This window comes from Fundulus heteroclitus, unplaced genomic scaffold (genome assembly GCF_011125445.2).
Source record: "Fundulus heteroclitus isolate FHET01 unplaced genomic scaffold, MU-UCD_Fhet_4.1 scaffold_172, whole genome shotgun sequence".
Classification (NCBI taxonomy): domain Eukaryota; kingdom Metazoa; phylum Chordata; class Actinopteri; order Cyprinodontiformes; family Fundulidae; genus Fundulus; species Fundulus heteroclitus.
Window position 1 is genome coordinate 70,673 of NW_023396584.1, and position 24,364 is coordinate 95,036.

General features: G+C 41.1%; 1 protein-coding gene across 1 annotated transcript; it reads right to left on the bottom strand.

Annotated features, from left to right (window-relative positions):
• Positions 1-3,034: 3,034 nt before the first annotated feature.
• Positions 3,035-23,217, bottom strand: LOC118558870 (NACHT, LRR and PYD domains-containing protein 12-like; the record flags this gene model as incomplete). Its single annotated transcript, XM_036129459.1, has 5 exons — positions 3,035-4,714; positions 5,396-5,566; positions 9,603-9,776; positions 11,772-11,957; positions 21,431-23,217. Coding segments are annotated over 5 exons (2,346 nt in total), but the record flags the coding sequence as incomplete, so codon positions are not given.
• Positions 23,218-24,364: the final 1,147 nt, after the last annotated feature.

Genomic DNA, 24,364 nt, shown 5'->3' on the forward strand with positions numbered 1-24,364 from the left:
ACAAAATGCACGATCTCCCATTGTCCTAAGTCTGGTTCTGGGAATGTGGAGAAGGTTTGAGTGAGTGGAGCGAAGGGAGCAGGTTGTCTTCTATGGGTTGATAAGTTCTTTGAGGTGGGGGGAGGGCATGTCCATGGATGCATTGATGTGTGAGGAGGGAAACCTTGTACTCAATCCTGGTGGAGATGGGAAGTCAGTGTAGTGAATGGAGGATGGGGGTAATGTGCTCATGTTTCCGTACTCTCATCAGGATCCTAGCTGCAGAGTTTTGAATGTAATGAAGCCTCTGCAGACTTTTTCTAGGGATCCCAATGAGAAGTGCGTTGCAATAGTCCAGTCTGGAGGAGACAAAGGCATGAACCAGCTTTTCTGCGTCTGGGAGTGAGAGAATGGGACGAAGTTTGGAAATATTTCGGAGGTGATAGAAAGAGGTCTTGCATAGGTGATTTAAATTGGCTTTGAAAGTGAGTTGGGAGTCCATTTTTACACCAAGATTTCTAACTGTTGATGAAAGCGGGATGTTAGTGCCAGAAAAGGTGATGCTGGTTATGGATAATGATTTGGTTTGATGAGGTGGTTCCAATCAAAGTTACTCAGAGTATTCACTGTTTGACAAAATCAGTCTGACTATGGAACAACTTTCCAGCAGAATAATCACCTACAACACTTTTGAGTAAAAATGAATTTCCCAGCCCCCTCAGGTACACTACCTACCTGTGAATGTGTGTGTATGTAAAGCTGAGAGCCCAAAAGTCCAATTGTCCAAAAGTTCCTTGGGTGAATGTGTGTGAAAGGGGGAGTGGGCAACATGAATGAGAGAGGCTGTTTGTTAGGCATGCAACGGTAAAGGTTGCCCACGGTACAGTCCGTACCTCGGTTCTTGTTCCTCGGCTCAGTTTCGGTACATTTTGTGTGGAAAGAGACCACATTTTTCCTCAAAATTATTTTATTTTACTTGCAAGAACTTCACAGCAAGAACTGATGAAAATCAATGAACAGAATAAATAAAACACTTGCTGAACCTTTTGAATAATAAATAATTCTTCATGTTCTTCCTCAACCACTTGCATGAAATATAAATAATGTACAAAATGTAAACCAAAACACTTAAAATGTTCAAGTGCATCCAAGATAACTGGTACATGAGCTTATCAATTTGAAAGTAAAATGCACATTACCTTTAGCAAATATAAATAAGCTTGTCTCTTGATTTAAAACAAAACAAAATAATTTAGCAAAATCAAACAATACAACATTCTGGGTACAAAATGCATGTTATCTATTCATCCACTATAGAAATATTTTTGTGCTAGAAGGTGAGTCTACCAACACTGTGTGGTGCAAGGCCAGACCGTTTGCACTGACAATGTCCCAGCAGAGGAGAAACGTCTCTCACTTGAAGCTGAAGTCCTGCAGACACAGAGGAGACGTGTTGCCAGTTCTGCAACATGAGGGAACTTACAGGCATTGGACTTGCAGCACATAAAGGGATCAGCATCAACGTCAATAGAGTCTTCTGACCTGTATGAAGCAACATCATCCTCACCTATGGGAGAAAAAGCCTTGACCTGCTCTTGTTTGGTGAAAACCTCTCCAGATAGTTCTGCCACAGCAGTTTTCTTCTTCTGAGGAGAGGCTGAGTCTTCTCCCTCTGTGGGTGGACTCGTCTCTGCCCGTTTGACATAATATTTCTGCTCATATTAATAACTCACTGTATTGTGTTGATTAGAAAACCAGAGAAGCTCTTCCTAAAGGTTTCTCCATGGCTGTAGCTGCATTTCATGTTTACGGACATAAACTGCTGGGTCAGCTTATTTTTTTATTTGTTGGGACTAAAACTATTTAGCCAAATTGTAGCAGATGTTTCATCCTTGGTAAATACCTGCACATGAACAAATGTCCAGGTATGTAGCTAGACAACAGTTTGGATCCATTTAAGGTTCTGCTAATGTGGCTCTATTGAAAGCTGAAGCTGCTCAGCAGTGCCACCTGCTGGTCTCCTATCCTGATGGGATGAACAGGGAAATGAACAGAGAAATGTTCCTCTAAGGTTCCCACGTTTCCATCAGATGAATGGTCTCTAAAGCTGCTCTGACTGAACCACACTGACAGTCCAGCTTTTCATTTTCACTCAGGGATTTTTAGTGGGAATCAAGTGAGACACGACCTGCTGATGTTTGGTTCTAATGGATGTTTTAAAGCTAGAAACTGAACCAAATGATCCAGACTTGTTAAACGTCTGGTTTTAAAATTTGTTTGACTAAGTCTAGTTAGTAATCCCTGTTTGATGCATGACTCATTTTAATAACTCCTCATTTTAATCCCAACTTTAACTTTAAAATTCAACACGTCTAAAATTGATTTTCTATCTTTCTGCTTGGATAACAGGTGTCATCTTTGTCATGTTATACAGTCAAAATCATCAAGAAAAGCTTTATCCTCTGATTGAAGAAACCATCATTTAGTCAGTTGTTTGCAGCAACAGATAAAAAGTTCAGAGCTGCCCAAACATTTGTAGAAAACATTAAAATATCACAAAAAAATCCAGAAACTGCATCACAGTGAAACAAACATGCAGAAAGAAAACTTCAGAATTATAACTTTATTTCTGATTTGTTTATTACAGGCTGGAAATGAATCACAGAGAAAGATGAACTTTACACATTCATCAATTTCAGATCAAATCTACACCTAGCCACTAAATGCATCTTAGTTTTTGGTTTCATCTTCACTGGTTCAAACAGACAAACTTGTTAAACCTACTCGATTTACAGCCAACTCATCTACCTTAATAGATTCAATTCAATTTTATTTATATAGCTGCAATTCATGAAACATGTCATTTCAAGGCACTTTACAAAGTCAAAATCAATCATATTATACAGATTGGTCAAAAATTTCCTATATAAGGGAACCAGTTGATTACATCAAAGTCTCTCCAAGCAGCATTCACTCCTGGAGAAGCGTAGAGCCACAGGGAGAGTCGTCTGCATTGTCCATGGCTTCATGCTGGCTCATACTGAGCCAATCAATTAGGGAATTACCACAGGATTACCGATTACTAACATTAGGCACTATCTTCCTATTTTCAGTAGTTTTAATCAATTGCACAATAAAACACCCAAAATAGATAGAAATAGAAAACCTGAAGCTATTGCTGCGCTTAAGCCTGACATGGATGCCCAAACGTGGGGCGAGGTTTATGTAACTCTATATAACACTATATGATAAGCATAAAAACATAATATATGCAAATATATCAGATGTAACTAGACCAACAAACCATGGATTTCTAAGAGGTAAGAAACATAAAGAAACATCTATACAGATTATATTTAAAACAGCAGAACAAACAAGAAGTTACAATATTTATAAAAAAACTTAACTCAAATAATATTTAATAAATGCTCCTATTAATATAAACTGCTGGAGCAGAACAAGCACAACATCCAAGGTGCCTTAAAAGTATAAAATGGTATTATTAGAAATGGGACAAAACAGAATGCATATCCAAATTAATTTATTGATAACAAAATTATTGCTGGAACTGAGGCAATAAATGATGCACCTTTGTCAGTGCTTGGCCTACCCAAGCTAATCTAATTGTACAACCAAAGAATAAAAATGTATTGGATAATAGACTGCTCAAAAATAACCTTAGCTCTTTTTGATAAATATTGTTTCTGAAAAGGAAATTATTATAATTGTAGTTATTTTCGAAACAACCAATGAGTAATGTCTTTGATACAGAAAGGGCAACATTGGATGTATTATGTAAATTAAAAAAACTTGATAAATCAAAATGCACTCTAAGTCTTTCAATCTTCCATACCTACATTTTGTGGAAATATGGGTCAACCATTTAGAATATTTTGCCCCAACAAATCTACTCTATTAAATTAAATATTTTAAAATTATATGATCTTTTGACCTGAGTTCAGCACTCTGAATGCACAGAGAACAAATTTACGTTTCCGTGCTGTTTCCAAGAGTTGTTCCGACTTGAAAATCCAGTTACAGTCTCAGAGGTACTGGTATTTGCCACAAAGCTGAGGACAAGTTTAAAAAGATGTAAATTACATCAGAAATACCTCGATGATCAGCTTAAGTGTTGTGAAAAAAAATATCATATTTTTAAATGTGCTAATTTAACTTTAAAGAGAATTACAGAAAACTTGATTAATGGCTTTCAAAAAACCATGGTAAAATAAGTGGGAGGGGGAAGAAAAGGAAAGAGTGAATGAAAAGTGTGTATGTATTTATTGCATATACACAAGCATATATTAATAATAAAAATATCTGTAAGTATCTTTTAGATTGAAATTGTAAAGAGCTTTAATGGTTACCACAAACTAAGGATTAAAGTGTTGGCACTGAATGGCTTCACTCCACATCTTTATGATCTTTATAACTTTTGATTTGAATTCAAATTAAATTGATACAATTGAATTCTGACTTGACCGGTGGTTGACTATAATATTTTGTGTTGAAGATCGATTAAACTAAACTACTACAAACAATATCAGACACTAAATGACAGACACGATCAGATAAACAGGATCAACATCTCTAAGGTCAGAGTTCATCATCAGGATCCAGTCAGAGTCTCTTTAAACTCAAACTGCTGCATCTTCAACCTCTGGATCATCAGGACAGCTCAGCTTCTCTCCTCTACTAAGATGGTGGCTACCACTCATTGTCCGTCCTCCACTTCCTGCAGAGAGAAGAAGGAGCAACAGAGGAGATCAGTGAGTGTTTCTGGCCTCTGGAAGCTGAACATGAACATCTCATCTGTTTGTGAAACATCAGCTGACTAAGAAACATGGAGGCTGTCCCTGAACACATCTGGATGAAACTAGTGAGAGAAGGACACATGCCCAGATGTGCTGAGTGGACTTCAGCAGAGCTTCTGCTCTGTAGAAAGACCAAATGGTGACTAAATGTAATGATGGGCTGTGAAATCAGTGATTTCCAGGCTGCAGTCAGACTGATCTCAGAGCTGTGACTAAGATGAAACTGATCAGCTGTTTGCTGTTGAAATGAGAGAACAAAGAGTCTAAGATCAGATCTGATGCTCCACAGCTTGATGAATGAGGACCACTGTCTCTAGACATGGTGGAAGGCTGTCAGCTGGAATCCAGCTGGATTTCCTGGAGACATGAACACAACAACAACAGTCATTTTCACATGGACAAAAAGACAGGAACACAACAAGCTGCTGGCTCCTCTGATTGGCTCATTGTTGTCTTTGTGTCCAATCAGGAAGCCTGTCACCATTCTCCTCCCACTGAGAAGCTGCAGCTTTACTGGAAACACTGGATCTTTGCTTTGGTACCAACTGGGTTCAGAACAGTTCTGCTGACAGCAGCTGGACTCACTCCAACCATCTACTTACACATATTTCAGTTTGTAGTCTGGACTCTTTACAAGACCCCGCAGCTGCTGAACATCTGACTTCTTCAGGTTGTTGTCTCTCAGGTCCAGTTCTGTCAGATGGGACGGGTTGGACTTCAGAGCCGATACCAGATAATCACAGCTGATCTTTGACAATCTGCCGTACTCCAATCTGAATAAAGAATAAAAGGTGTGAGCTGAAGCCACCAGGATGCAGGTTCTAAAAGTTCAACAGAAACAGTTAAGGGCAAGGCAAGCAAGGCAAGGCAAATTTATTTATATAGCACAATTCAGTACAGAGACAATGCAAAGTGCTTTACATGATTAAAATATAGGAAAATAAAACAGAATAAAAGCAAGTAGGGATAGTATAGAAACAAAAAAGAACATTTGAAAACAGTAAAACATTTTAACTTGAACATTCAAAGGCAATTCTAAACAAATGTGTTTTTAATCTCGGTTTAAAGGAACTCAGGCTTTCTGCACTTTTACAGGTTTCTGGAAGTTTGTTCCAGATAAGTGGAGCATAGGAACTGAATGCTGCTTCTCCTTGTTTAGTTCTGGTTCTAGGTATGCAGAGAAGGCTGGAGCCAGAAGACCTGAGAGGTCTGGAGGGTTTATACGCTGATAACAAGTCTGTGATGTATTTAGGTGCTAAGCCATTTAGAGATTTATAGACTAACAGAAGTATTTTAAAGTCTATTCTCTGAGATATAGGGAGCCAGTGTAAGGACTTTAGAACTGGGGTTATGTGCTCTACTTTCTTAGTCTTAGTGAGAACGCGGGCAGCAGCATTCTGGATCAGCTGCAGCTGTCTGATCCACTTTTTAGGCAGACCTGTGAAAACACCGTTGCAGTAATTAATTCTACTAAAAATAAACGCATGGATTAGTTTTTCCAGATCCTGCTGAGACATCAGTCCTTTAATCCTGGAAATGTTCCTCAGGTGATAAAAAGCCCACCTCAGGTCTGAGTCCATCACTACACCCAGGTTTCGGGCCTGATTAGTGGTTTTTAGTTGAAGTGACTGAAGCTGTGTGCTAACTTTTGATCTCTCCTCTATTGGTCCAAAAATTATTTCTTCTGTTTTGTTTTTCTTCAACTGAAGAAACACATCCATGCATTGATTTCTTCTAGGCATTTACTCAGTGCTTGAACTGGTTTATAGTCACCTGGTGACATGGTGATGTAAAGCTGTGTGTCGTCTGCATAGTTATGGTAGCTGATGTTGTTATTTTTTATTATCTGGGCTAGAGGGAGCATGTAGATATTGAAGAGGAGGGGACCCAGGATGGACCCTTGGGGAACCCCACATGTGATTTTTGTCGTCTGGGATGTAAAGTTACCTACTGATACAAAAAAGTCCCTGTCCTTTAAGTAGGATTTAAACCAGTGGAGAGCTGTAGCAAAGAGGCCGACCCAGTTCTCCAGGCGCTCTAACAGAATGGAGTGATCGACAGTATCAAATGCTGCACTGAGGTCCAATAGTACCAGCACGGTGGTTCTTCCACAGTCTGTATTTATATGGATGTCATTAAACACCTTGATAAGGGCGGTCTCTGTACTGTGGTGAGCACGGAAACCTGACAGGAATACATCAAAGCGGCTGGTCGTTGTTAAGAAGGTGTTTAATTGTTGAAATACAGCTTTTTCAATAATCTTACTGATAAAGGGGAGGTTTGAGATGGGCCTGTAGTTCTGGAGTAGAAGTTTGTCTAAATTGTTCTTTTTCAGCCGTGGTTTGATAATTGCTGTTTTTAGGGACTGGGGGAAAACACCTGACAGAAGGGACGTGTTTATTATCTGGGTCAAATCAGACGGTGGAGTGGAGTTCGGAAGTCACGGACACAGGAGGATTTGTTAGCCTGTCAACTGTGGAAAATAAGACACGAGCATTATTAATGTTTTTCTTGATGATCTCAGAGAAGAAATATTCTCTTGCATTTTTCAGTTGTAAGTTATATCTGTAAAGTCTCTCTTTATAGATGTCGTAGTGAACCTGGAGTCTGTTCTTTCTCCACCTGCGTTCAGCTTTCCGACATTCCCTTTTTTCACCTCTAACTGCTGGAGCATTTCTCCAAGGAGATTTTTTCTTCCCGGAAAAAAACTTTACTTTGACTGGAGCAATGCAGTTAATGATGTCTGAGACTTTAGACTGAAAGTTATCTACTAGCTCATCTACTGAGTTGCAGCCCAAGGTTGAAGTATCAGAGTAAGCTTGAATAAAAGTTTCCGCGGCATTGTCCTTAAAGGTGCGTTTTCTTACGATGTCCCTTTGGCTAAATGAGTCACTGGAAATGATGCTTTCAAAGGTAACAGAAAAGTGATCAGATAGGGCAACATCAGTTACATTGACCTGTGAAATCTTTAGACCTGTAGTGATGTTAAAGTCTAAAATATGTCCCTGTTTGTGTGTTGGCTGTTTAACGTGTTGACTTAAACCAAAGTTTCTAAGTGTGTCACACAGTTCTTTTGCACTTCTGTCTTCAGGGTTGTCAACGTGTAAGTTGAAGTCTCCCACAATAATTAAACAGTCATAATCAACACATATCACAGACAGGAGGTTACTAAAATCATTAAAAAAGTTTGATGTGGACTTAGGAGGCCTGCACACATTCAGAAACATAGTTTGTATCGTTAAAGAACTCTTATTAATATTAATGACAACAAGCTGCTGCTTCAATAAAGACCTGCTGACTTAATCTCTTCAACAACCAACAATATCAGAACTTTCAATGGTTAAAACTTGTTTAGCAGTTTTAACAGTCCTGGCTCTCATTTATAAATTTTGTGTGGAATCCGTACTAAAAGTGAACGCCAACAAAAAGAAAATGGAGTATGGCAAAACTATTCAGATTAATCAAACCATGCTCAGGCACAGCAGCAACCATTTTCCTTTCTAGATCACAGCTGTAGCGATACATTTGGTACCAGGTTCTGGCTCAGGTTCTGCCCTCTACACGCCCAGATTCAACCAGAAACGCTTGATGTACAGCACCTCGTGAATGTTAATGTGTATAAAATGTGTCAGCTGATCATTGTATTTAAGAGTCACCAGCAGCAGAATGAATAATACTGAGGTTTTAATGCTTCTGATCAAGATGATCTATGATTAAAGTCTGATATGGAGTGAAACTGAACGTCTGAGAGGAATCCTCATACAGGTTGGCTGTAATTCACCACTTCACCATCTGCGTCTCCAGTTTCCCCGTCTCCAAAATGAGCGTACGCCTGGGTCAGAGCTGGCATGAGGACCACACATTTTTCCCTCAAATTAATTTTCCACTAGAGTGGAAAGTGGCGTACACACATTTCAGGTCCATTTAGTGTCAGCAAGCTTTCTAAATGACACCCTGCTGACTTCAGCTCTTCACCTCTGTCAGCTCCACCAGCAGCTCCATCAATACAAACTCAGCATCTGTAGCCAAGTTATTCAAGTTTCACAGAAAACAAACAAGTCAGCAGCAATTGTGGAGCAAATATGAACAAATGGAGATTAATGCAGATAAATGAACTATGTTAATTATTCCACAGCCATAAAAACATGATGTCATGGAGAATATTTCATGTAAACTGACTTTAGGAGCTGAAGCTCCCAGAAGCAGAAGCTGCTACTGTGACATGTTGTGTCTGAGTGTTTTAGTCAGTAAAATCCTTGCAGAGCTTCTAAAACTGCTTAAGCATCAATCAGGGATTATAGATTTATTCCTGTCAGACAGATTCCAGAAGCTGAAATTCACTTTTCTAAACTGGCTTGAATCCCTTCAGAGCCGCTTTACATGAGGGCATTTATACACACTGGGGGTCCCAATGCTGTCCGCTTCTGACCTGAGATCAGGGCTCAGACTCAGTTACACAGAGAGACAACATTAAAAACTGGCTCCAAGTCCAGGAACAAACTCAGGAAATATTTATTACAATAGAAGATCTGAACTTTGTTTTTCAGCTGAATTTTATCCAATAATCCACAGAAATGTCAATTCCATTAATTTAAAATCATCTGTACAAAATGTAGAAAAACTGACTTGATGAAGAGATTAAAAACATTCAAATAAATGAGTTCTAGATAAAAGCTGCAACTCTAAACTGAGATTTAGCTCATTGTTTCATGTTATCTGCTGATTATTGAATAAATCCTGCAGACCTGCAGTTTAGTGTCATCACAACTTTCACATCACAAATACCAGAACTAAAACATGGAGTCTGACCTCAGTTTCTGTAGTTTGCACAGGGGAGTCTGGAGGAAACCACAGAGCTCCTTCACTCCAGCATCTTTCAGGTCGCTGTCACTCAGGTCCAGTTCTGTCAGATGGGACGGGCTGGACTTCAGCGCCGATGCCAGATAATCATAGCTGATCTTTGACAACCTGCAGCTATACAACCTGAATAAAGAATAAAAGATGTGAGCTGAAGCCAAGATGTAAGCTGAAGCCAACAGGATGCAGGTTAAAACTGAAACATGAACAAATAAATGATAAAATGTAGAAAATGAATGTCCCTGAATGTAGAAGTCCCAGAAACATGATGAACTGATGTCTGATCTCTGATCCAGTAGAACTGATTTAAAGAGTTAAAGCCAGCAGAACCAGAACATGTTATCATGACGTGTCAAGGTCCAGATCAAGGTGTGTTTCTCAGCAGTGGCGGCTGGTGATGAAGATGTTCTGGGCTTAGGGTTGGAGGGGGGGCACTAGAGGTTGGAGATTACCAGCCAACAATAAACTCTACTTAAACATAAATCCATCCATGATCACTTGCTGCTGCTGGATATTTAAGTCTGATCGCTCTGGTGTCTGTTTAAAATGCTGCTGTCTTCTAGTCTGACTCAGGGTTCTGGTAGAACAGCGCTTCTCAGTCCCATAATGTTCTAAACATGGATCCTTTATCAGAGTTTCAGCTCACATTGTTCTGGATTCATCTTCAAGCTAAAGCAGCAGCCTGCATGGAGGCTGTTCTCTAAGGAAACTTGGCGTCTGTTTAAAGTTCTGCACCTTCAGTCCCTGATCACTGAACATTGGTCCCATGTTCTGCTGCTGGGCTCAGATGTTCTCCTTCATACTGGCTCAGCAGGTGACTGGACAGAGGTCCAGGACACAGTCGTAATGGTTCTGAAGAAAACTCAGGAGATAATTGTTGAGCAAAATCCATTCAAGAATCTGGGGATCTTCACCAGGACTGGACCGAGGCTGGAGTCAGAGCATCAAGAGTCGCTACACACAGACCGATCCTACACATGGGCTAGATCCTACCGGGGTTAATCAGAAACAGAACCGGACTTTGCTCAGTGGTTCAAAGTCCTGTTTGCAGATGAAAGTAAAGTTTGCATTTCATTTGGAAGTCAAGGTCCCAGAGTCTTGAGGAAGAGTGGAGAGGTCCAGAATCTACGCTGTTTGAAGTCCAGGGTGAAGTTTCTACAGTCTGATTATTTAGGGTGCCATGTCATCTGCTGGTTCTGGTCCACTGGGTCTCCTGAAGTCCACACTCAACGCAGCCATCTACCAGAATTTTGGAGCACATCATGCTTCCATCTGCTGCTCATCCCTATTATAACCAGTGACATTACATTAATTCAGTTTTCTGGTGCTTCTAAGCAGTTTTCAGCCTATTTTCTCCTTTGGTGGATTACCCTTATGGACTGTTTTTATTAGATTTTAAACCACTGTCTTTCACTGTAGGTATTCATGTCTTAGTCAGCCTTATTGAACTGAACAGAAAGCCTTTTACACTTCATCTGATAACCAACAAAGAAAATATTCAGAGCATCTTTAACCCAAAACACATGTCTGGACAATCAGGAGTTTCATCAGGGCCCAGCAACTGGATCAGAACCAGTCTGGGATCACATGTGTGCTCCATAGCTTAGCCTTCAACGTAGCTCTGTATTAAGGGTTAATCAAGCATCTCATGACACCTTTGCTCTGTTCACCAGAGGTTCTGGCCATAACTCCTGCCTTCAGAGCTCAGGAGCATCTCTCAGCAGTTAGCTTCTCTGATTCATTGTATTATATTTAATTAACTTATTAATGTGTCTCTATGTGGTCCTGGCACTACTCCTCTAGGAATAAAAATTAATATTTGCTGTAAAGATGTGACTACGAAATAAAAAATAAAGCTAAATTATCTTATCTTGTAATCTGAATCTTTCCTGAATCTAACTGAAATATCTCCATCAGTAATTCACATAATTTGACTTATTTTCCTTATTTTTGTTCTTCAGTCCAGAAGTGTGAACTGCTCAATACTCTGAAATGATCAAAGAAGAAAACAAATAGTTTACAAGGAATAACATTTGGACAGCAGTTTGTCTTTAAAGAAAATATTACAAAAAAAATTCTTAATTAAAATAAGTATTAAAGTAGCAGTGAAGATAAACCAACCTCAGTTTCTTTACTTTACAGACTGGAGTCTCCAGGATCTCACAGAGACGCTTCATCTCAGAGTCTCCAAAGGTTCTCCCTCCATCACTGATCTGATCTATTTCCAGGTCAGTCAGGGAGGGGTTGGACTTCAGAGCTGAGGCCACAACTTTACATTCAGTCAGTGAGAGACTACAGCCCACTAGTCTGTGATGAGAGAAACAATAAGATCAGTTCTAGTTAAATCAGACTAATAAACACTGATAAACAGACTAAAAGATGATGACTAAACAGTGATGTCATCATCAGATGAACATCTGCTCTTCACATCAATGTCCTGTTTGACCCACACAGAGAATGTCTTCAGTCTCTTCAGGTCTTGTTTCTACTGCAGAGCTGCTGTGTCTCTGCTTTGGTTAAAAGCTTCATTTAACCACAAAGATGAAGAAAGATCATCTACAGTAAAACAACAGAACTGACTAAATATATCTGGATGTCCATGTTAGTATTTGGCCGTCTCCTCTATGTAAATTATAACCAGATTATCTCTAGACATATGTGAGTCTAGTGATAATACACTATGGTTGTTTTGGCTTTATCTCACTTACAAATCATCTCTAACTATACATACAAGTGACGCCTCTTACTTTTACTGGAAGTGACCAAACTGGGTAAAATTACTGGTAATGTATCAAAAAGAAAACATGAGGCTCCAGTTTTCATTTAGTAAAGAAAGTCATGACTTAATATAACAGATACCAGCGTTATGTTACTTACAATATAACTCCATCAATAAAGCAGCTTTTCTTTAGAGCATACTCTCCGCTGCAGCCGTTTACCACGGGTAAGACTTAGTGACTTAGTTTAGTGTAACCCCTGATTGTCTCTATTAAGAATTATATGCAATTTTGGGTTTCAGGTTCACAGTTTTGGACTAATTTATCAGAATTGTAAGGTAACGCTCATGGAGCCCAGGACGGAACATCAACATTGACCACACTCACACACAACTTAAGTTCAAAAATGTATTATTAACCATGGACATGAACAATATGAACAATATCACAACATTATGAAGAAATAACAAAGTGCGAGCAATATAAAATAAAGAATATAAATAAAATTAGGAAGAAAAAATAATTATGAGCTCAGTTTATTCTTCGTTTAGTATCGTTGGGGCCCTTTAATGCGTTTCACTGGTCCTACCACACCGCACGTTTGGGAGGTTCGTTCAGTTGTTCTTTATTCTTGTGTTCTGGCTCGCCATCTATTTCTATGGATCCCGTCACTCCAACAGATGCTTGGAATCAGCCCGATGGCTATGCAATGCTGGTATTCTCTTTATTGTGGACTACTGGTGTCGCTGATGCCTCTCTCTCAGCATCGAGAGTCACCAAGTCGTATACTCAGAAAAAAACCTGACCTGTAGGACAGGCCACATTCATTCATTCATTCAGTAAATTACAGTACTACAGGCCATAATTCCTTAATTAAAATAAATGACACAATTATGACCTATATATCAATTTAAATGAATTAACAAAAATAGTTAATTCTCATTTCAGTCTTACTTAAACAGTGTAAATGAAATAAAATACTCAAATTACCCTTTCCTTCCATACAATACACGATATTCACACACAATAGGCTAGCAATTTATCTGAATCACCCCAACATGTTAGCAATTAGCTAATTCGTCAGCTCTGTTAGCTGAGTTCAATGCTAGTTCACCCTGGCTGCTACACTAACGGCTAACGCATGTGGTATCAAATTAGCAGTTAGTGGCTAATTAGCGCTGACGCTAGCACACCTTTATTCGATGTTACATCGCTCAAAGTGCACATTAAACTCACCGCCGAGTAAGCAGCATCAAATGTGGATTCTGGAATTTTCTCACGATGTTTTTTTCAACCATTTGTCTAAGTTTGTGTATCAACTTTTTTATCCGAAGCAGAGAGCCCCTCATGCAACCGGACGGTGTGTCCCCCTTCCACTGAGCTATATAATACGCTGGAGTGCTGATTTTGCTGAAAAGCTGAAGTCACTGGCCGCCATCTTGCTATTCCCTACTCTCAGAATCCCATAGGATTTGGTTGCAACAACAAGCAGTTTTATGGCTGTGTGAAAACGTTTCAAAAAAAACAAAAAAAAAAAAAAAAAAAACGTTTCATAGGTAATTCTACAGTCAGTGGATGTACTAACACTGTCAACTACTAGGATGTGTATATATATATATATATATATGTGTATATATATATACATATATATATATATATTTTTGTATATTGTTATTTATATATTTATAAATGTTATATATATCTATTTAAATGAATAAAATGCAAAATATTTCAGCACAACTTTCTCAGTACTTGATAGTTTTAGAACATAACATAAAAGTATATGGCGTTTGACATTTTAAATGTCTTAAGCCTCCCTGAACATGAGAAAATCCTCGTTAGGCGCCCGCCTATGCATTGAAAATGCATGGCGGAGGCCTTATACTATGCACCTAATAAGGGTTTCTTTATTTTTAATACAGCCCGACCCGTAGGCTGTACCCCAACAAACTATATATCAAAACGTGCGTCTCGACGCCGCGAAGTGTGCTATTTGTACTTGACGCCATTTAAAGTTACCGTGGTGACAAAATTAGTTGACCTCTCAAAAATGCAGAGCTCAGCATGACACTTTTTTCTGGTACAGTGGTTTAGGTGTTGGGCTGGTGCACCAAAGGTCGCAGGTTCGCAACCCGCTTGGGGTACCCAATATTTTTTTTATTTTTTTTTACAAGTAACAAATAAATAAATTGAACAACTGATATAAATGAATGAATGATGAAAAATTGCAACAGCAAGAACTACCCCCCGGGCAATACAGCACCACTCACCTGTGGGAAATGGCACTACACACCATTTTTGTCAAATGTTGAGTTCTGGGCCTAGATTTGGTGAGGCTTAGTTGCTAAAGGAGGCCGATCTGACACATGGCCTTTGGTGAGCTTTGGTGACATTAAGTATTGGCACCCTTTTTGAGGAACTTCCCAGTACAGGATTTGGACCAAACTAACAGAGTACAATCACCCGGTGATACTGGACACAACCATGTTAGCGGCTAACGCTTAGCATGTTGCTAACCGGAAGTAGCTCTAGGAAGGTCTCACCAACTCTTGCTTCACAGAGTTTGTAATGCCTTTAACATTTTTATTCACATATTTCATTTTTTCATGCTACATTGAAGTATTTAATCATGTTTTAATAACACCAACTTTCCATGCTGCTTGGATGCAGACCTTCTCCTGTCGGCTGGTTTTGACGAAGACAAATCCTTTTCACACTCAGAAGATTTGATTTAAAATCCCCAAGTGATAAAAGCCTACAACCAAGGAACTCGGAAGCTTTGCCTTTGACGGTTACGTGCAGAACTACCCCCGGCCAATACAGCACCACTCACCTGTGGGAAATGGCACTACACACCATTTCTGTCAAATGTTGAGTTCTGGGCCCAGATTTGCTGAGGCTTAGTTGCTAAAGGAGGCCGATCTGACACATGGCCTTTGGTGAGCTTTGGTGACATTAAGTATTGGCACCCTTTTTGAGGAACTTCCCAGTACAGGATTTGGACCAAACTAACAGAGTACAATCACCCGGTGATACTGGACACAACCATGTTAGCGGCTAACGCTTAGCATGTTGCTAACCGGAAGTAGCTCTAGGAAGTTCTCAGCAACTTCTGCTTCACAGAGTTTATACTTCTGTGGCAGTATGCCCTGCTGGCCCTGAGCGCACCATACAGGTGCCTGAATCCAATTGGTTGTGGTGCTGTCTGTATATAAAGGGCCCTCCCTCACCTGGCAGACATGTCTGTCTTCTGGTTCAGACCTCGGCGTTTGCTGGTGCTGCATGCCAGCTGCATACAAATGCACGCATGAAAGACTGACATTTATCTCAGACCAATTCTTCCTGTGGTAAGAAGCTTCCCACACTCTTAATGTTTGCTTAACTTAGCTTTAGCTCAGCTTTACCTGTGTATCCAGGTGGCCAGTACACTGTTTGATTCCCCTCCCTGCTTGAGGCACTACACAGAGCTCAGGGGTAAGTGAAAAGCTTATTTTCTGTACACGTTCAGATTCTATTTTTGACATCTACTTTTGATAGACGCCGCTGTTTGTCCTTGGCTGGCTGTTTGCCAGACTGTTACACCGAGCTGCCGCTCGCCTGCTACCTTGGGTATCCATCATCTGCTGACTACCTGTCAACCTGGTTGCCGTAAAGCTGGCTCCTGGCCCTCGTCCACTGTGGCTGATTTGGGCTGGTTTGCGACCAGCTCTACTGATTCTTCTGGTGCTTCTCTGGGTGGCGCGAGCTGTGGTGTGGCCGTGTGCCCCAAGACGGATTCTTAATTATAACTGCTGCTTGAGTTGTTGTGGACTGAACTGTATCATTTAATGCATGTCATTTGAGTGTCTATTTGTATATTTGCCAGGAACAGCCAGCTCGTGGTGTTGGCGGTGGACTTTTCGGGTGGTGGTGCTTTTTGGTTTGGTGCATGATTTTCTTTTATTTTTGTTTGCTGCGTTTCTTTTGTACGCCACTACCCTGATTTGGACTGCCACCTAGAGTGAGCCAAACTGTCATTTTACTGTGATTGGTTTTAATGTAGTATGTTTTATCAAACTGAACCCAAAACAATTGTGCAATAAATAAAATTATTGAATTGGGTGAGATTGTCTCAAGCCTCATCTGTAGCGGGCCTGTGTGCCTTAAAGGTTACTTGGAGGAGAATTAATTACAACCGTATAATTGTTAAATTGTTTTTTATTAATTCAAGTTGCCCATTTGTAAAACACTGGTACCGCCACACTTCCTTTAGTAGTTTGTAATGCCTTTAACATTTTTATTCACATATTTCATTTTTTCATGCTACATTGAAGTATTTAATCATGTTTTAATAACACCAACTTTCCATGCTGCTTGGATGCAGACCTTCTCCTGTCGGCTGGTTTTGACGAAGACAAATCCTTTTCACACTCAGAAGATTTGATTTAAAATCCCCAAGTGATAAAAGCCTACGACCAATGAACTCGGAAGCTTTGCCTTTGACGGTTACGTGCACCACCAGGCGGGCGCCTTCTTCAACTTCTTCAGAAGTTGAATGATTCTAGTTATTCGATGCTGTAGCACACATATTCCCTAGTTACTGGGGGAAAATAGGGAGTACCAATATGGCGGCTGGTGGCTTCAAAGCGACTCGTTCTAACAGCGGCTATTAGCAATCCAGTGTATAATAGAGATCAGTGCCTCCTTCCAACTATCTCTCAGAGCGCTGTGCGCAGCCGCAGCACTGCGACGCACCTCTCTCTCTCTCTGCGCTGTATGGCGGAGTTAACCCCATAAATGCCAACTATTTCTCTCACACATTCATACAAACTAAACAACAGGCTTTTACTTCTAACAGCTTATGAAGCCTGGGCTACATTAGCACTTTACTTCTTCAATGGTATAAGCTGGTGAAGATTCTCAGTCATCCAGGTCATGGTCATTCCAAAAAAAGAAGTAAAAAACAAAGCAACTGGACTTGTTTTCCGTAGTTGAAGACATTTCGCTTCCTCTCCATGAAGCTTTCTCAATTCAAAAAGTCTGGAGTAATGTGGAGTGCCAAGCTTTATACTACTGCTAACAAAGGCCTTGTAATGGCTTAGATAACATGCAAATTCAACAGAAACAGGTCCACCCCTTAGTAATGGGCAGTCGTTAAAGTCATTAAGCAAGCAGATTGAACTGAAACTGGTCCACTCCTCTGTAACGAGGAGTTGTTAGGGTTGTTATTGGCCTGGCTTAAAGGAACGATGTTTTGATCACCCATATGAGGGTGAGAATTGAGGTGATGATTGGCCGGAATTAATCCTATAGCTGGATTGTAAATTTTAGAGAGTTGGAACCTAAGGCCTCCTCCTCTGTTTAAGGTTGGTTTTTCTCTCTTAACGTAGATGGCTTCCTTCACACCCCTTTCAAACCATCTGTCTTCTTTGTCCAAAATGTGGACATTTTGGTCCTCAAAAGAGTGTCCTTTGTCATTAAGGTGTAGGTGGACAGCAGAGTCTTGTTAATGTGCAATAAGGATCAAGTTAAAAAACATTGGGTTTATATTATTGTTCTATGATAAACATTAAGTATTATAATAATCATATGTACATAATTATATTGCAATTGATAGATGTCTTCACTCATGACTCATTTGTGCCACCACACACTAAAATGGTAGATTAGTGGACAATGTTTTCAGATTTATACTACATTCATTATTTAATAATTATTATGCATTTCATATTTGACACTTGAACTCGGAATTTTTAAAGTTTCACTACAGGAAAGTCGTGGAAATGCTTTGACAGTTTAGATCACAAAAAGTAACTGAATAGTAGCTTTATCTAGTCAGTAGTGCGGGATGAGAAAATTGTGGAGCAAAGGCCTCTTGTGTTTTAAAGCCAGACATATCAGCTCTGAGCCACTCTGAGCATTAAAGCGACTCACACCTGCAAATGGAGGGAAAGGAGAAGAACTTTTTTAGCCGCGCACCTCCTTCCGTGTTCCAGCCGGGTTGACGCACCCCCAAGAAAAAAATAATATATATATGTTTGTCTCACAGTTGCTACGACTGTCATTGACATCTTCAACCCTTGGAGTAACCCCCCCAAGAAAAACATTATATATATATATATATATATATATATATATACATACACTAACTGGCCACTTTATTAGGTACCCCATGCTAGTAACGGGTTGGACCCCCTTTTGCCTTCAGAACTGCCTCAATTCTTCGTGGCATAGATTCAACAAGGTGCTGGAAGCATTCCTCAGGGAGTTTGGTCCATATTGACATGATGGCATCACACAGTTGCCGCAGATTTGTCGGCTGCACATCCATGATGCGAATCCCCCGTTCCACCACATCCCAAAGATGCTCTATTGGATTGAGATCTGGTGACTGTGGAGGCCATTTGAGTACAGCGAACTCATTGTCATGTTCAAGAAACCAGTCTGAGATGATTCCAGCTTTATGACATGGCGCATTATCCTGCTGAAAGTAGCCATCATGGGTTGGGTACATTGTACATTGTGTACAATGCTCAATTGGTACCAAGGGGCCCAAAGAGTGCCAAGAAAATATTCCCCACACCATGACACCACCACCACCAGCCTGAACCGTTGATACAAGGCAGGATGGATCCATGCTTTCATGTTGTAGACGCCAAATTCTGACCCTACCATCCAACTGTCGCAGCAGAAATCGAGACTCATCAGACCAGGCAACGTTTTTCCAATCTTCTATTGTCCAATTTCGATGAGCTTGTGCAAATTGTAGCCTCAGTTTCCTGTTCTTAGCTGAAAGGAGTGGCACCCGATGTGGTCTTCTGCTGCTGTAGCCCATCTGCCTCAAAGTTTGACGTACTGTGCGTTCAGAGATGCTCTTCTGCCCACTTTGGTTGTAACGGGTGGTTATTTGAGTCACTGTTGCCCTTCTATCAGCTCGAACCAGTCTGGCCATTCTCCTCTGACCTCTGGTATCAACAAGGCATTTCCGCCCACAGAACTGCCGCTCACTGGATGTTTTTTCTTTTTCGGACCATTCTCTGTAAACCCTAGAGATGGTTGTGCGTGAAAATCCCAGTAGATTAGCAGTTTCTGAAATACTCAGACCAGCCCTTCTGGCACCAACAATCATGACACGTTCAAAGTCACTCAAATCACCTTTCTTCCCCATACTGATGCTCTGTTTGAACTGCAGGAGATTCTCTTGACCATGTCTACATGCATTCAGGCATGTAGACATGGTCCAACTGCTCGTGGTCTACGTGCACGAGCAGTTGGACAGGTGTACCTAATAAAGTGGCCGGTGAGTATATATATAAACGGTTGCAGTTACAACTCAAACGTCGTAACAAAGCTTCTAAATCTGAGTCTGACGCACAATTTACTCCGCAAAATACAAACACAAAGTAGTAGCGAGAGAGAACTGGTGAAGCAGCACAGAGTAACAATAACTCTAGCGCTCCATAAAGATGTTATTAATCAGAGAAATTTTCTGATTGTTTCACAGCGGTTACCTTCAGCAGGTAAACATGCCCACGGCAACACACCTCGGCTCCCCCAGCCCATTTCTGTCTGAATATGTGCTAAATTGCCTCTTTAAAATGAACTGCACGGTGCAGTCTGCGCCTGTCTAAATCGCAATGAGAACTATTACAGATCTGTGCGTGAGCATAGTCAAGAAATCGCGTCTATCACCACTAATCCCCCCCAGGACTAGCGGTAACAACAGCGGTGTGCGTGTCATGCGCGTCAGAGCTTGTCACCGGTTCAAAGTCATGGCACCATGAGCAGCAGCGCTGTTTGTAGGCGCTGCGCGATCCATAGAGACCGAGTCACTTAATTTAATCTCGTAAATAAAACGTTCGGCCCGAATTAAATTTTTCCTCTGCTGACGTAAACAACGTAAAGTAAGGAGAGAGAAAGAGACATTTTCTGATTCTGGCTCGTTTTCATCTCCTGGATCCGTTGCAATTCTCTCCTCTGTTGCCTCCAATTTCTCTCTCACTCTCTTCCTCTCCTCTTTAACTTTCACCTTAGATGTCTCACCTGTTCCCCTGATTTCAGCCTATTGAACATATTTGTGAGAATGATTGAAGCAGAGATCACAAGCCATGTGTGCATATACAGCACAATGCAGATTTTTCATCTTAAAATGAAGCGTAGAAAAAGATTTCTTCTAAATAAATACATTTTCGTGTTAATAATGTATCGTTCCATTATGACACCCAAGCATAAGACCGAGGTTTTGCTGCTAACACTTTATTTTAGGACGAACAGGACGGGACAGCTTTCACTCCGCCAGTCCCCGAATTACGACTCCTCTCTCCGGAAGTTACACATTTCTTCCGGTAAATCCCCAAAGCAATCTGATTTAAAGAAACAGTAAGTGTGCAACAAGATTTAGCAATAAAGTCTAATACGGATCATTAAAATACATTTTTATTTATTGATTAAGTTTACAGTTGTTTAGGCTTTACAAAGGAAATGCTTATTTACACGTCTTTATTGTGTGTGGGTGAAAAATACAACGGTCAGATGCCATTACAGTTTTCGCCTCGCGCACCCCACTTTGGGAATCCCTGACTTAGACGTTAGTAACTGAACAGCATACAAACCAAGGCTGTTCAACCATGCCGCTCATCTGGGCTGTTTTTCACACAATGTTTCTGATCTTCTCTGATTTATTTAGTTTTTACAAAGAAGTCATTTATGGGCCAGATTACCATAACCTACATTCTGGAAGAAGCCCACAGACCATCAGTTCAATAGCCCTGACCTAAAGAGTGATTTTGTAAAAAGGTGAATTATGGGGTAACAGCCCAATGAGTGAAGAGCTGTTTAAATTTTAAAATGTGTCTCTGGATGATCGAATCTTTCAAAAAGATAAAAACCTCTAAATACCAAAAGCTGCGGCAGAGCTGACCTGAATGAGCTGAAGATTTAGAAATCTGAGGGTTGAAATAGTCCAAAGAATGAAGGAAGAAGTTAAAGGTCCAAAAACGTCCAGAACCGACTTGAATAATGAAGAATAAACCGGACGGCAATAATGCTGAATCAGCATCAGTCAGTGAAGACATCTGGACTCACCGAGCCTTTCTGCAGTTCCTCACAGCTGGAATCAGTCTCAGTCGTCCTGCTGCTGATGTGTTGTACTTCTCTAGGTCCAACTCATCCAGAACCTCCTCTGACATCTGCAGCATGTAGGCCAGAGCTGAGCACTGGATCTCTGAGAGCTTCTCTGATCTGTTCTCTGATTTCAGGAACTGTTGGATCTCCTGATAAACTGAGAGGTCCTTCATCTCCATCAGACAGTGGAAGATGTTGATGCTTCTGTCAGGAGAGATTTTATCAGTGTTCATCTCCTTCAAGTTGTTGGTGACTCTCTGGATGGTTCCTGGACTGTTCTCTGTCTGACCCAGCAGGCCTCCTAAGAGTCTCTGGTTGGACTCCACAGAGAGGCCATGAAGGAAGCGAGCAAACAGGTCCAGGTGGCCATTTCTACCAGAGAGGGATTTATCCATGATTCTCTTCAGAAAGTCATCCAGAGATGTTTCTCTGTATTTTTGTCCCAGGAAGTTCTCCACCACCTCTGTGTTCCTGCTGGTGAAGCAGTGGAACATGTAGACTGCAGCCAGAAACTCCTGAATGCTCAGATGAACAAAGCAATAGACTGCTTTCTGGAAGATCAGGCTCTCTCTCTTGAAGATCTCTGTACAAACTCCTGAGTACACCGAGGCCTCTGTGACATCCAGACCACACTGCTGCAGGTCTTCTTGGTAGAACACAATGTTTCCTTTCTCCACATGTTCTAACGCCAGCCTCCCCAGCTTTAGGAGAACTTCCCTGTCAGCCTCCATCAGCTCCTGTGGACTCCTCACATGTCCTCCATGGTACTTGTTCTTCTTCCTCCTGGTCTGGACCAGCAGGAAGTGAGAATACATGTCAGTCATGGTCTTGGGCAGCTCTCCTCTCTGCTCTGTGGTCAACATGTTCTCCAGAACCGTAGCAGTGATCCAGCAGAAGACTGGGATTCCACACATGATGTGGAGGCTCCTGGAGGTCTTGATGTGGGAGATGATTCTGCTGGACAGCTCTTCATCACTGAACCTCCTCCTGAAGTACTCCTCCTTCTTGGCGTCGCTGAAGCCTCGTACCTCTGTTACCCTGGCAACACATGAAGGAGGGATCTGATTGGCCGCTGCCGGTCTGGAGGTGATCCAGACGAGAGCCGAGGGAAGCAGGTTCCCCTTGATGAGGTTTGTCAGCAGTACCTTGACTGATGACTTCTGTGTGACATCAGAAACAAGCCGACTGTGGTTGAAGTCCAGAGAAAGTCTGCTTTCATCCAGGCCGTCAAAGATGAAGAGAAGTTTGTGGCGAGCCAGCTGCTCTGCTGGGAGCTTCTGGAGGGTTGGATGGAAAACATGGAGCAGCGTGAGAAGACTGTGCTGCTCACCTCTGATCAGGTTCAGCTCCCTGAACGACAGCAGAACCACCACACGGACATCTTGGTTCTCCAAGCCCTCGGCCCAGTCCAGAGTGAACTTCTGCACTGAGAAGGTTTTTCCAACACCAGCGACGCCGTTGGTCAGAACCACTCTGATGGCTCCATGTTGGTCAGGTGAGGCTCTAAAGATGTCGTGGCACCTGATTGGAGAGTCATGGAGGTTCTGGATCCTGGAAGCTCTCTCCAGCTGCTTCACCTCATGTTGGGTATTAACCTCTTCACTCTGTCCCTCTGTGATGTAGAGATCAGTGTAGATACTGTTGAGGAGGGTTCTACTTCCTGGTTCATCACTTCCTTCAGTCACACGTTCACATCTCCTCCTCAGACTGATCTTATGTTCCTCTAGAACCTCCTGCAGACCAACATCTGCTGGAACAGAGAAGAAGAGACAACTGAAGGAAAAACCTGATTTAGTTATGAAGTTGGAGCAGAAACATCTGGAACATCAGGAGGTGTTATCATTAGAAGGTCTCTTAGTTCACATGATGTGATGCTAACCAATGGGATCCATCCTTAAAAGCAGAACCTTGTTAGATGGTCAGACAGCAGAGTTCTGCCTCTGCTTTGTGGCCAGTATCTGTTCACTGTCAGGATCTGATTCACAAAGCAGATCAGATGAAGAAATGCTGACAGAAACATGCAGCAGCTTTCAGCAACATCAACTCTTTAGCATCAGGTCACCATTGTCCTCATTTCTCTGGTTCTATCTGACCTTCTCCCACAAACACAGCAGCTACAGAAGAGGCAGAGAGACAGAAAATGTTTCCTGGCAGCATTTTCAGCCTTAATGAAGGAAATCTGGAGGAAATGCTCTAATCTGCCAGAGAAACAGCTCCTTGGGTCAGGTAGTGTTCACATTTCAGATGCTTTTCTCACTCGGAGAGTGGATTGAATGTTTTTAAAGAATAATTGCAGATTAGAGATGACATGGGACTGATGTGGTCCTTTAGAAGTAAACAGCAGATAGAAATATTCCATGTTTCTACAAATATATCTCCTGTAATCTGGGATATATTGTCAGAGGAAATAAAGGTTTCTGTCTCTCAGACTTTCCTTCCCTCTTTCTGTAAAGCAGCAGTGCAGCAGGTTGTTTTCTCCACCTTTTTGTTTCCATCAAAATGAGCAGCAGCTTTAAGTAGATGTTCAGTTTTAATGGATTTAGCACAAAGGGCTGAAAACAGAACCACTTGAAAGCAAACCCAATAGGTTGTTGGGTTGAACACAGACGTTAAATTTACAGCAGCAGGATATCCAGAGATTCAGGGGAAATAATCGATCACAGAAAGAGTTTAAACGCTAGAATTTCCAAATCCCAACTAAAGACGAGAAATTAGTCCAACAGAGATGATAGAAGGAAGTTCTGATCGGAGATGTTCAGTCTCACCTGGAGCAAGGCTGCTCTGATTGGCTGCCAGCAGTCCAGGTCCTGGTCTGGATAAATATAACAAATGTAATAAAATTTATTGTCCTTCCCAATGTCCTTAAAATAAATAATTCATGTTCATAATTAATCT